The following is a 13,582-nucleotide window of genomic DNA, read 5'->3' as shown; positions in this document are numbered from 1 at the left end:
ACCGTAGATTCGCGTCTCGCCGCGTGTCGAAAATTACGAACTCGTCTTTTAGGAGGACTTTAACTTCCCGATGGATACGCGTCGGCGTGCGCGTACATGTGCGACGCATACGACTGCCAGACGTATTTGCATGCTGATCTGAGCACCGTTTTATAAGTTTGAAAAATGTCGTCCGCCCACGTAGATATTATACTTTCTGTATTTGTGCACGTTGACCGCTCGCCAGGATTGCACCTGTGCGATCGCGGGAGACTGACATCTCAATGCGATTTTGCCGACTTGTTACATTGCTAGACGATATTGAGTCCGATGAACAAGAATATCAAATTGAATCGAATTTCATTAATTATGCCAAGCGTTTCATCAGCGCACCCTTGCACGTCTCTCACGTAGCCCAGGTCTAGCTATCAAACGTCTAATATTAGAGAACGATGAAGAGGAGAGCCTGCATTTTTCATCACGGAAAGATCGCCCGCAAATGAAGACAATTGTATCGCAGAGTGCCGTGTTTTAAGTAACGCATCGAAGGGGCCACTCATCAATTTAGTATTTATCAATCAAAATTAATCTGGTAGACATGTATGTAGCTTTCCTGGACACCCCATCTAGTTACTGTCTGATATTAACACACTCCGCTTAGAAAACGGATAAGAACTCAAAGAACGCGTTTTTGAAATTCAACGCGACACTCCGTCTAAAATGTCAAGTATCAAAGTCTCAGAACGAAAGCGGATGATCTTCCGCTGAGCTTTCAGTGGGGCAAAATCGCTCCCGCGACGAATCCACGTGCGGAAAAGACATCCGGCGGTTTCGCACGAGCAATCTCATTTCATCATTCGCTGATCCTCGTCGGAGACTTTGAGAGTTCGGGTCAAGTATGATTGCGGCGCATCAGTGCGAGGCAGGCTTGCGCGCGAACGCGTCGCAATCGACGCGAAGAACGAACGAACGAACTAACTTACTTACTTCGACAAAGTAAATGGATTAGCGTCTGCGGAAACTTCGCAGTTTGATTAACCCAATTCCATAGCCCTGGGTGCAAGCCCACGCGGCCGACCTTTACCTCGTCTCTTCTGCGGAGGGTACGAGGCAAAGGGTCCAATTCGCCAGAGTCCACCTGCCATCGGACACCAGCGCGAGCGACCAAGCTGACTGTCCGGCCGCACGCCCACACGAATTGCTACTGCATTATTTCGAGTGCTTTGGCCTTGGGTAGTGGCCAGAGAAAACTTCGGCGAGATATCGCGGAACGCGCCGGGCTTCTTCTTCCTCCTCCTCGGGAACGAGATAAGTACGGGGGAGCGCTTCGACCGAAAGTTACAAATCGTCTGATGGCGCTACATGGTGTATAAATGCGAACGTAGACGGTAATAAAGCCATGACGACCGGAGTAAAATGTATTCGTCATACTTACCGTATGTTTCTGTTCCCACCTTCGGGCGTGAAACCGAAGGAAAGATACGACTCGTGAGATTTTCGATGACACCGAAAGCGAGAAGATCTCGTTCTTTTCTCTCTCTTCAGGCTCTCACGGACTTGAACTCCGAGGTGCGAATTTTACAGGCGGCATTCAAAGCTGCCCGTCGTTGTTTCATCGCGCTTATAACGCGGCGCGCCTCGCCCGAGGAAAGTGTCGCTTTCGCCGGCCGGCGAACGGAGAACGCGTGCGGAATTTAAGCGTGACGCATAGCGTGGCGTATATGATTATTCGGGATGGACGGGCCGTGACGAAAGGGAAGAGGCCGACGAAAGGAAGAAGAGAGGAGCGGAGCAAGTAGAGAAAGATGATATATGACGGATGGACGTGCGTGGCGATCGACGGCTCGCGATCTCGCGAGGTGGGGATAATTGGATTTTTCGAGGGAGGAGAGAACGGTCTCTTTGGCAAGCGAGCGCGGAGAGCACTTCCTGCTAGGCCACGAAAAGCGAGCTTCGAGTCTGGCCGACTTAGAACAGCCGAGCCGAGCTCGCGCGCGAGTCATAATAATAACAACTCCCGCGAAGATTTCGCCCGCGAGCTGAATCTTAAATTTAAACAGAATGGCGACAGGCATTGCGGCGGAGCGTAAAACGCCTGTCGTTTCTGCAACGCGGACTACCACCGTGTGCCGTCCCTACGTTCCGCACGCCTAATTTTACAGGGTGCGCGCGAGTTACCTGCGTCGGGACGTGACGTCTCGCACGCGTAGGGCGGTACTCCTGGAACCGTCGATCCGTCGTTAATTTTAACGACGGATTCCTTCGTCAACGCTGAGGCATTTTTCGCGCTGGGACCTTGCCTGCGGCTTTAAGTTGACAAGAGATGGATCACGAAGAGGCTAGAATTTCATATCGTTTCTATTGTTATAAACTTTTTTTTACAGTTTTTTGTGTTTCATCCCAACTCTCACACATACAGGTCTGGATCTCTTATGTTACTCTAGAGATATTTACAGTCATACAGTCGCAGGTCATACACTTAGGAATTACATTTTCTAAGAAGTCTTCTGGAACTTCTGATGCAGTATCCACGCTAAGATCCCACCAGAAACTATCACACCGCTCCTATGGACAGATTAGACGATGCAAAATTATACGATTACACACAAATAAAAAAAATAGCTAACGGACAGTTATAGAGGGTGTAAAGCGGTATGAATTTGATTTAAAAATTCAATGAAACTTGCACTACGTATACGTTGAAATGTTATCTAATTGCTCGTGCAATTAGAGAAAGTTTGACCGTTCGAGAAATGAGGTATTTGCGGCTAAAGTTGACATTTTTTATAAGTGTTCCTTGTGATCAGTGTGCTATTTTTAATTTCTATTTTTAATATATTTTAAACAAGAAATAAAATTTTGACGGAAAACAACTATAATATTGAACACAAATATACATACATTAAGAAACTGGGGCCAGAATTCGCACGGGTTGTTGTCACAAAGCTTATATCTCGGTAAATAAATAAAGAAGCATGTTGTCCTCTACAATGTAGGTTGATGATATTGTGTTAGTTGGGTGTACAAAATAATTCATAGCTAACGCCTTGCATGTGGTACTTATGAACACTATTTTTAAAATTGGACGTTAGTCCGATTTTTATTCCAATTAGTGAGTACATTTTTTCCTGTCTCTATTTTGATTGTTCCGTTACTATTGAAATTATTGGTCGCAACTTCTCTGTATTTATAATAAATATTATAATTTAGATAATTTTTCTTGTAGTTAGTTAACCGTTAATGCAACATTGTTTAGAAATATAATTTCTTCTATTCAAAATTTTGTTCGGGATAAATTGGCTCAAATGAGATGGCTGTGACAAAACTTACGTATGTGCACGGAAGCATATGCATAGATCATCAAATCTTGTTAGAATTAAGTTATCCAGTTAGATTAAAAAATTATGTTTATAGATGTAAAAGTTTTAGGTAGATTTTAGTTATTTTTTTGGTTATTATGGTTCGAAAGCGTGACGTAAAAATAGATAAAAGTAAAACTGCAACTAAAACTTGGACTACATGATATTATTTGTATTATATGGTATTCACTTTAATAATATATTTTAAAAAATGTTGAAAAAAAATGTGTAAATCCCGTTTTTTTTTTTTTATAAAGGAATGTGACAGCTAAACCGGGATATGAGGTGAGTTATCCAATTTATATGATGTTGTTTTGAACTTAATAACTTTTTTATGTATGAATATATATAAGGCTATTATTTCTTTTTTAAGCGAAAAGTTGCAGCTACATAAAAATGTACACGATATTATGAAATATAATATATTTTTTAAATTTTAATTCGAGCGTAAAAAGTGTGACTTCTGGTCCCGGTCTCCCCTACATATAAATTTCATAAATATTGACTATTGTTTATTATTATTATTATATTGATTAACTTTTGTTTTGAAAATATAACAGTGTCAAATTCATAATTTATAATAATAAATCGAAATACACGTATATATGCAAATATTTAAACATTTATATATCTCTTCTTATTATTTGTACATTTCTATTAGATCGACTGATGTATAAATATAGCATCAATAGGAAAAATAAAAAATAATATTTTCTTATTTATAATAATTTGTACATATGTTTATCTCAACTTCGTTTCAAATTAACATTTATTATTTAGGCAGTAAGATAAATATATAGAAACGCAATTTTGCTCGATAAATATTAAGTTTATGAGTGGCTGTCGCTGAAAATACGATACTGAGCCTGACAACCTCTTTAACTAAAAAAAGAGAAAAAACGTGAGTATCATTCTTGTCGAGTATCATTGTCTCGTAATGTCAATATCGCTCGGATTTTACGGAGACAAAAGCGACATTTAAATATCTCCTATCATGCGAGCTGTAAGATATTTGTATTTTTTAAACGACATTTCCGCGACTAAAAAGCAACCGTTTTAAAAAGACTCTACGTCAATGGTACTCCTTCCCTCGTCAAAAGTAGAGCCGTGTCGACAGATCTGAGAAAAAAGTTGCGCGAGCGTTTTCACACGAGGAAAGGTCTAAAACTGGACGGATTCTAAAAACGGAGATCGAGAAAAATCGCGTAAGTCACCGATGCCGGAGAGATAGATAGATAGATAGATCGATAGAGAGAGAGAGAGAGAGAGTGAAAGTGAGTCGCGAATTCACGGTTATACGGGGCGTGCACACATACGTATGCAATATGCAACGCATGTAGACGGGCGACCTAATTATAGCATTTTCATCGCGTTCGAGACGAGCGGGCGGATTGATATATCGATGTATGAATCAAGACAGCCGAGGAAAGATGGCTAGAATCGACGGGCGGCGGGAGGAGGACGGACATGTCTCCGAGTCTTGAGTCTTTCACCCGAATGTTAGATAATGCAACGGCCGGCCGTACGTCGTCATAATGCCTTCGCAACAATTGGCAACGTGATTCGTGGCTTCTGCATCTACGGCAATGTCGGCGCTAATTAGAGACTTTGCGAACACGGCTTCGGCTCGTCCAGAGTCATTAATTTGCCTGACGTAATGCGCTCGGCGACAACCGCTAATACGGATTGGATCGGCCGCATCAACCGCCGATTAAAACCTCGATTACGACACCGCAAGGTGCTTCGAAATCGGTGGTAACCGCACCACATGAGACCGCCCAGAACTGTTGCGCGCCGCTGCACCTGCGGATCCTTCGATCGATTTCGCTCCGACGAATATCCGATTGCACGCCAACTTTTTGCCCGTGATGTTGGACGTCTAGGTGGTTGATTGAAGGACCTTCCACATGAAATCATGTGTTAGGAGAAAGGGTGAAACATTATATCTTAACACTGTTGCCCGAATAGAAATGCATTCAGTCGGCCTGAGTCAAAAGTAAGCACCGACTAAAAGTAACATTACATCAATGTTATAATTTCTCTCTCAACAATATAATTGCAATATAACATACATTGAATATAATAGTAGTAATGTTGAATGGGAAATTATATAATAACATTATTGTAATGTTACTGTTAGTTGATGTTTACCGGATAGCTAGCTAATACAGGCTAAATTTTCTTCTCGTTGCTAATTCGTTACTGATTAAGAATTCATTAAAATCAAATGTAAAGTAAAATATAGAATCGATCTAGCCATTATAAATCAAATATGATAGAATAAATGGCGCTGTCTATTATAAAATATATAATCTAGCTGCTGTACACTCGCCATTAGCATTTAAAAATGAGATAGCAAATCAAAATTGAGCATATATTATGCTAGCAATGTTATTTGAATGAATATGAAAATCCTAACGGAGACGGGAATGAAGAAATATCCTTGAAAATATTGATTAAGAGAAAATGGAGTTTAAGTGAACCGAGGAATTCGCAGATGAAAGAAGTTCCGAGACTTTCTCTCTCTTTCTCTCTCTATAACAATGGTGCAATTGACGAAGGCAGAACCGTGAGACAATGTAAGAGGCAACAATTGAATCTCTCTTCCGAACTCAAGTGCTGCGGTTTACAAATAGCGGGACAGAAATAAATCAGTGAGTTATTTCGGACAAGTTTAAACGAACTGGGGCGTTCCTTTCGCGAATTTAATTTCGGTGAACGATTTGCTCCGGAAACCCGTGCCAGATTACCGATAAGCGATCGTCGTTGATCATTTGCAAATAAATTGTTACTTTTTCCCTTTATTTTATACGTACCATAGAGCAAGTTGAACGGAAGGTGAGTGACGTATCGCACTGTAAGGGGCTACGTACAGTCCCTTATTTTGTTTGAAGCAATGCAATATGTCCCGGGCACTGCAAAAAAACGAAGGGAAATCGTTGATTATTGCGTCGCATGCAGACGAAGACGCACCATCCGACGATCTCAATCGTTCCGCTCGACGAGATAAACGTAATAAAGCGTTAAGCCAATTTCGCGTGACAAAAGTTGCACACGTGTGGTCACCACTGGCGGGTGTAATAATAGATTGTTAATAATAATGTACACACGCCGGTGTGTAGACTGCGGCGATCTTTTAATAAGCTCTGTAAATATATCCGCAAAAGTTCGTTGGTAAAAGCGACACGGAGATGGGAACGGTGCCAATGACGGAGAAAATCTTACGCGTACAATGTGACGGCACGAGTTGTGCGATTATCTGGCATACGGATATATTCGGAAAATCTCCGTCATGGAAATGTATCAGCAGCATCCATATATGCGAGAGATCTATCTGCCGATTTAAGTATATACGCACGGATGAGTCTTCCAAGTGACTCGTTTCTCGCTTCTTCTTTTCTTATTTTCGGATATGCAGGAGTGGGGAAGATATCTCAGTGATTTAGAAAATGATCACGGAGCAAGAATGCTGTTTTTGATAGTTTCATGCACAAACAAGCAGTATTTTGTGTTTTCCGTACTAACATATTCTTATCAAATGTACATCTGTGTGTAAATAATCTGATCTTTCAGGAAGAAAGGAAAATATTTATGGTCCTTCGGGGATATTAAAGTTTTAAGTGTTTTCACTTTTGTTTTTTTGTTCTTTATATAAAAAATGTTCCATTATATATCAGAATCTAGTCGCTAAAACAGTAACGTAATAAATGAAAATGCTGTAAACTTGTAAGGTACGATGGTATGAAATATAAAGATTTAGATCGTACCACATCCGTTACACCTTAAATTACTTACTGGAAAATTGGCCGTAATTTATCGAGTGAGTTACCATCAGATTGGATCACTTTCATCTTTTTACGGGACACCAAGTATCATCCCGCCTCATCAATGAGAACTGGCAATACAAGATGCGTTTTACGCGGGACACCCGCGGCGTTGAAATTACCGCGGTATACGAGGCACTTAACGCGTTCGTCATCTCAGCACGACATGCCAGTGCACGCTCTCCGAAAAACAAGCGAATTCAGTGAATTGCGATATTCGACGGGCGGCGGTTTATGTTTTTAGATCATCTGTACCAGACAAACGCAGTCGATCGATCGCTTGCAGCGGATCGGAGAAATAAACTACAGGCGGACGTGTGTGTTACGCGATTCGCCGGGACCGACGTGTCGCGACGTGACGCGCCCGGAACACAATGTAATCGTAAACTGTGTGGGTAAAAACGCACGTAACTAATGTCGCGATTTGTGCGACACGTCGGCGAGTATGCCGCGGCTGCCCTTGGAAGTGTCCAAAATAGTTCCGCCACCTTGCACCGAAGTAGCTTCATACTATTATAAATTACCAGCCACGCACTCGATATCTAATTGCATTTGCTCGGTGTGGTAGATCGCGGTATCGAGGAAGAGGATGAAATTGTTCCGCGGCTTGTTACGCGACCGTTTGATTTGCGTAACCGCGTGATGTCGCGACCGCGTCGATGCACAAAACGCGGTTATGGTATTTCACAGACGTCTCACAAAAGCGCGGACGCAGTTGGCAGCAATCGCTTTCTCAACATATAAGATCGCGTCCTACTTATCGTGTGCATGAAGTTTGTGTAATCGTGATGTTTAGCAATTCCTCGTTATTTCGAAGTCATCGCGGTTGTTAATGGGAAAATTATGTGTCACGATACTTTCGATGTAACCAATCAGCCGTCGTCTCCCTCATCGCGTATCGCTACTATTGTTTTCTATCCAGAAACTACCGCTCATCAGTTCTCGAATTAAAAGAAACAATTGCTTGGAAAAGTTCGCGTCCGATTAAGATCGAGTTTGTCAATATCGTTTATACTGAATATCTTCGTTGTTGCGGTGGTCAGTTCAATAATGATTGCTCTAAAGAATGAAACGCGAAAGCATTTGTTCTCTGAGTATACTCGCTGTCAATGTATACCCGCGTGTGACGCAGATAGAAATGTTAAACCGCAGTTAATTTCCACTTTAAATTTGCACTGTATATAGTGTCGTTGATTGTATGCTAAATATATTGTAGATATCGATATAGAATGTGCGAGGATGTCGATGAGACTGAATAAGGAAAGGATTCGATAAGACAGATATAGATTACTAACCTTCCGTAATTTCCTACCGCGACTAACATGCGCTTCGATGCGAGTCTCTTCACGTCAATGGCGCCGAATTTCGACATTTGTTCATATATCTGCACAAAAATTTCATGGGAATACAGGGACTGATTAAACATTATTTGTTATACACATGTGTCGCGTTGATATATGTAAATGCTTTACTTTCCGATACTATCGTATATTAAAGTGTTGACTACGATAATTAAATATAATACCTGCGTTTCGGTTATCACTTCCGAAGTCAACGCTTTCACATAAAGCCACTCTGGTCGAGTCGATACAGGCTCGGGTCTGTCAAGTCTCTGGGAAATACATATTTTTATTTTTACAAAAAACACAGCGTACCTTCGATTATGTAATACGTTTAATTTGATGTTAAGATTATATGTCTCGTATTCTTCTTACCAAATGTGAGGTGTTGCCACGAACGATATTTATGCAATTTGCAAAACTTTTAATATCATTCATTAATTCTGTGTGCGTATAGTACTTCAATAAGAAGTTGCTAGAATCCAAAGATGAAGTGTTTTTTCATATTATCATCGTTACGACTATAAGCGTTATATAGATTACAACATATACACTTATGTATGTTAACCTTCAGATAACAAAATTGATCAGATCCAATCGAATCCATATTCTAATGCTTTCACGAACACACTTGTAAAGCGTTACAGTCAGGTATTTTATATATTTTACGATATATTTTATTTACTTTTAAATATTTCCTAACTTATCGCGAGAATAAAAAGTGCCTGATCGAAAAAATTTGTTGAATTTACAAAATGCTTCTATAGGTCGGATTCGATCCATATAAACCTTGTTATTTGAAGGTTAACTAAGATTACAAATAAATAATTATCTTTCGATTGTAAACGTAATGTAGAACTTACCAATTAGAACGCTTTATGGCTATTACATATGCCATTTTTATAAATATGTAACCCGTAACATAAGCATCCCAGCCTGCAGTGTGATATCTTATAGAACTTGCAATAACTGAAAAATGCAAAGTTCTTCAATGCTCTCATGATAACAATAACATTACAAAGTCGACGATACGGATAAGAAAGAAATATTCACCATCCGAGTTATTTGACTCAATTTCATTAAGGAGTTGAATAGAGGGTGAACCCAATATCAAGTTTTTTTTTCCTTGAGGTGTGAAATGATCAAACAGGCCTTCCAGTGAATTAATCTTCCACTTTTCTGAGAAAACAAAGAAATATTTAAAATATTACAAATCATATAAACACATGTATGAGGAATTACCTTCTGGATGAAGAAGCTCCCTCAGTTCAAAGCTTAAAAATTTCGTGTCATAAATTGTTGGAAACAGTTTATGTATGCTATTCTTGAAATCAATATATTTTCCTGGGAAGAGAGTACATTTGCGATTTATCATGGATTTTAACAATTGTTTATTACACATTAAGAATATGAATGTTGAAGTAGCAAAGAATTGTTTTTTTATTTCTATATAATTATACATACGTGGTAAAGGCCTATAAAATTGTTGATACATAAACATTAAATCAAACAAAGCATTATGCCCCACTATAGGTTTTTTCAGAATAACCAAGAGATTGAACACTTTTGAAAAGCCTATATATGATTCCAGCAATGCATTCTCCAGAATGGGACCTTCTTCCTTTTCCAAAATTGTTCTTACATCTGATTGCACTTTCATCACAGTTATCTGAAAAATTATGAAACTGAAAACTTAAAGAAAACTTGAACTCGCTCGACGGAAAACAGAATCGCTAATGTACCGAATTATTCCCCGAGAGAGTCCAAATATGCGGAAAACGTCGTCTCAATTCCTTATGTATGAGATACTGCAAGCTTGGAGTACAGGTATTGATCTTAAACGAACTAGTTTCTTCACCAGCAGTGTTTAACCATTGTGCTACTTCATTAATGTAATCCTTGAGGTCATCCTCTTCCTTAGAGGATAAATGTTGTTCTATGTTGCGACACAACGAGCCCTGTTGTACTTGTTGCTGTAGGATTTCTTGGTCCTTCTCATCAAGGTAAGAAATACCATGATACACAAGCTGCGGTTTTATGACACATGTAATCAGTTTGTTCCCGATAACATAATGAAACACCGCACGTACTTTGAAATATTTGTACCATTTGATCACTATAACTATATTATGATTCTGCTTCTAAAACGTATATTGATCCATGAGGAATGTGATGTACCTTGTTGAAATCAAACTTATGCGTAGCCAGAAACTCCAATGCCGATACGTTCCATAGAAATTGCCTATTTTTCGATGGAATAAATCTTGGGAACAGAAAGAAATTGAAGATTTTTGCACTATATTCATTTTTATCATGTTGTCGTTGGAATGCAGTAATACCAAACTGCACTATTATGTACGGTTGGATAATATTCTTGTTTTTGTTATATCGTTCCTCAATGGAATCGAACAAACTGCCAACATACGAACAAATTACACAAAGTAACACTGACATTTCTTGTATTACTTGAGTATGTAAAAGCATTTAAGGGAACACAGACTAACCTATTTCTTATATTGTCAGCATCGATACCTGAAAGTTCTGTATCAATCGCTATGAAACTCGCGTCCTTCAATGTACGTTCCAATTGTGGATATATCTCTTTAAAGTTTTCGCTCGTAACTTCATTCATATTAAAAATATTCTTTTAAACGTGCGTCTTCGACTAATCACTATTATATCACCGTACTTTACACAGCGGGTCGCCATCATACTTCTTAACTTCTGATCTTTATAGCTACACGAAGTTGCACTGTCTACACTTAAAATGAGATATATATTTCATACCTATTGAAAAAGAGAACGATATAGAAAGATTGCAAAGTATCTCAGAAGGTAACGAATATTAAATACACATCTTAGGTCTGTTCGTTTTCTCTGCACCACTGAACTAGCAATAAGTTGTAGTGAGAAAACATATACTTGTCTCGTTTCAACTTATTGCACTGGTTCAGCGGTGCAGCGAAAATGAACAGACCTCTTATCATAAGCCTTTCACATGTGTCATGTGACAAAGGAAGATTGATTGGATGGCTAAATTTGAAAATATACGCCAGTCAAAATCTCCAAGTTGTACCAATTGTCAATAATGATTCTGTTGAATGCGACAATTATAATAATCTTTTAACAATGTACAAATGTATGTGTAGAAGATAAATACATGTACAGAATATTTATTCAAATAATTCGCACGATTTTTTGAAACTGCAAAAAAAATATTTCATATATAATTATATATTAACATATATCTATATATAATCAGATATAACTCATTACATATTTATATATATTTGCATATAATAATACATGTAACTGTACCACTTCATATATAATTATATATTTTTATATATTCATATATTCTTTATATGACGCCTTACATATAATTATATATAATTATATATCAGTTTGTTTCTGATGACATAAAGAAGCACCATACGTATTTTGAAATATTTATATCACTCATCATAAATGAACTATACGTATGATTTTGCTTCCAAAGCAGTTTTTACAGGATTTCCAGAAACACTTTCGACTTTTTACTCTCAATAATTGCTCCAAAATTGAAAAGATGCTATTCAAGATTAGACATGATTTCTCAAAAAAAATAATTTTCTATTTGGAGCATGATTGTACCAGATTTTTATAAGTTAGTATATCATTTACTTTCTAATAAGGCCTACTAAAGTGTTGCATGTTTTAATCATGAGTATTTTCTGTCCTAAATCAATATGTGAAAAGTTCGATGTGAATCGAACAACTGCTTTCATGACAACACGGTGAATCACTAAGATTCTTGCAGATTTAGCACCAACATTTATTAAATGGCCAACAAGAGACAATATTCGAGAAGTTTAGGCAGGTTTTGAAGCAATGAATAGCTTTCCAAAAGTTATAGGAGCCAATATACTTGCTGTTTCAGTATCCGATTGTGATTTTATTATCAATAGGAGACGACTGGCAAATATCATATCTGAAAAGATGATGAATAATATACATATATGTTAAAGAAGTCACGAATTAATCATGTTATTTTAAACCGATTTCTTCATTTCACGACATTATTTGTCCTACCTTTACTTGACAACACATACTTGACAACAATTTTTACAAATAGAATATTCACTTAATCTGCATCATTATAATTCTCACCGTTAATATTCACCGTTAATTCAGAATAAGAAAGTTTCGTAGGAAGCGTTGCGTGTTGCAATTATACATTATTCATGCATTGATAAGCATCGGCATATAGATAATATATAGAGAAATTAGGAGAAAAGGTTATACATAAATTTATAACGTTCAAGAACTAGGTAATGCGGGCGAGAGTTGAGATGAGTCGAAGCGGCGCTTCGATGCATTGAAGATAAAAATCGCACTACTTACGGCAATTTCTTAATGTTTATATTACGCACAAAACACAGCGCAATTCTCTCAAGTTTCACTTATTTTTGTCTTACTCATTTATTTTATATATTTTCTACTAAAGATCACGTATATATTCAATAATTGCAGCAAAAAATAACGAGAAGTTCAATCTTTACGATTGATACGAAATTGGAAATTTTCATCCATATTATCGAAGGAGATTTTAATGGGGTCGCAGGATGCACCATTTGCCCGGTGATTAACAGATATCACGAGGAATATTATGCCAGCCCGGGCCGTAAACGGGACACGGCTTCCGCATTCGAAAGATCTTTCTTTTAATCGGGAATCGACTCTCTCCCTGGCAATGAACTTGTTGAGCGGTGCTAGTGTGTTCGCGACTACGACACCGGCCAGTCACTCTCCAAGCCTCGCTTTTCCACGCTCTCGCACCTCGTGATCGTGTTCCGACAACCTCGACTTTCGAACCTGGGAATCTGTCGAGCGACGGACGCGAAGATGCTCTTCAGGTTTGGGATTTTCGTCGGTCTGGGTTCTGTGGTCGCGACCATCATCTACCTCACGCCGGTACCAGGTAAACGAAGCGCGATTGTATCACAGCTATCGAAATGACGTAGAGTAGACTTAGCCGACAGTGGACAATAACAGTGTTTGTGTCTTGAAAGAAGGATGCGAAGCCCGAGAAGATATGACG

At 38.6% G+C, this 13,582-nt stretch overlaps 2 protein-coding genes across 3 annotated transcripts in view; one reads left to right on the top strand and one right to left on the bottom strand.

The window, feature by feature from the left end:
* The window catches only part of LOC106747966 (laccase-4-like), a 52,187-nt gene that overhangs the window by 14,497 nt on the left and 24,108 nt on the right, over positions 1-13,582 (top strand). The window contains exon 1 of one of the 2 annotated variants that reach the window (XM_014626041.1): positions 13,235-13,462. The exons of the other annotated variant lie outside the window; for it this stretch is intronic. Coding sequence (XP_014481527.1) covers positions 13,387-13,462 — 76 coding nt within the window. The 5' untranslated portion in view covers positions 13,235-13,386. Of the gene's footprint in view, positions 1-13,234; positions 13,463-13,582 lie in introns of those variants that run through there. 2 annotated transcript variants of the gene reach the window in all.
* LOC106747967 (poly(A)-specific ribonuclease PARN-like domain-containing protein 1) lies at positions 2,320-11,246 on the bottom strand. The gene is made up of 12 exons (XM_014626044.1): positions 11,007-11,246; positions 10,681-10,915; positions 10,245-10,529; positions 9,967-10,171; positions 9,745-9,846; positions 9,556-9,681; positions 9,366-9,471; positions 8,878-8,977; positions 8,688-8,774; positions 8,458-8,546; positions 6,155-6,253; positions 2,320-2,544 (listed from the first exon to the last, which is right to left on the bottom strand). Exons 1-12 carry the CDS (start codon positions 11,132-11,134, stop codon positions 2,475-2,477), a joined length of 1,632 nt encoding a protein of 543 aa, XP_014481530.1. The 5' UTR covers positions 11,135-11,246; the 3' UTR covers positions 2,320-2,474.

This window comes from Dinoponera quadriceps, unplaced genomic scaffold (assembly GCF_001313825.1).
Source record: "Dinoponera quadriceps isolate SergipeBrazil2010 unplaced genomic scaffold, ASM131382v1 scaffold2167, whole genome shotgun sequence".
In the NCBI taxonomy this organism is placed as follows: domain Eukaryota; kingdom Metazoa; phylum Arthropoda; class Insecta; order Hymenoptera; family Formicidae; genus Dinoponera; species Dinoponera quadriceps.
This window is presented reverse-complemented; position numbering and strand designations above follow the sequence as displayed.

Coding starts and splice junctions, on each gene's coding strand:
- LOC106747967 (XM_014626044.1), bottom strand. CDS start 11,134: ATGAATGAAGTTACGAGCGAAAACTTTAAAGAGATATATCCACAATTG. Junction 10,530..10,680: donor ATAAGTTTGATTTCAACAAG/GTACATCACATT, acceptor ATAAAACCGCAG/CTTGTGTATCATGGTATTTC. Junction 6,254..8,457: donor GCGGTAGGAAATTACGGAAG/GTTAGTAATCTA, acceptor GTTTTTTTGCAG/TGCCCGGGACATATTGCATT.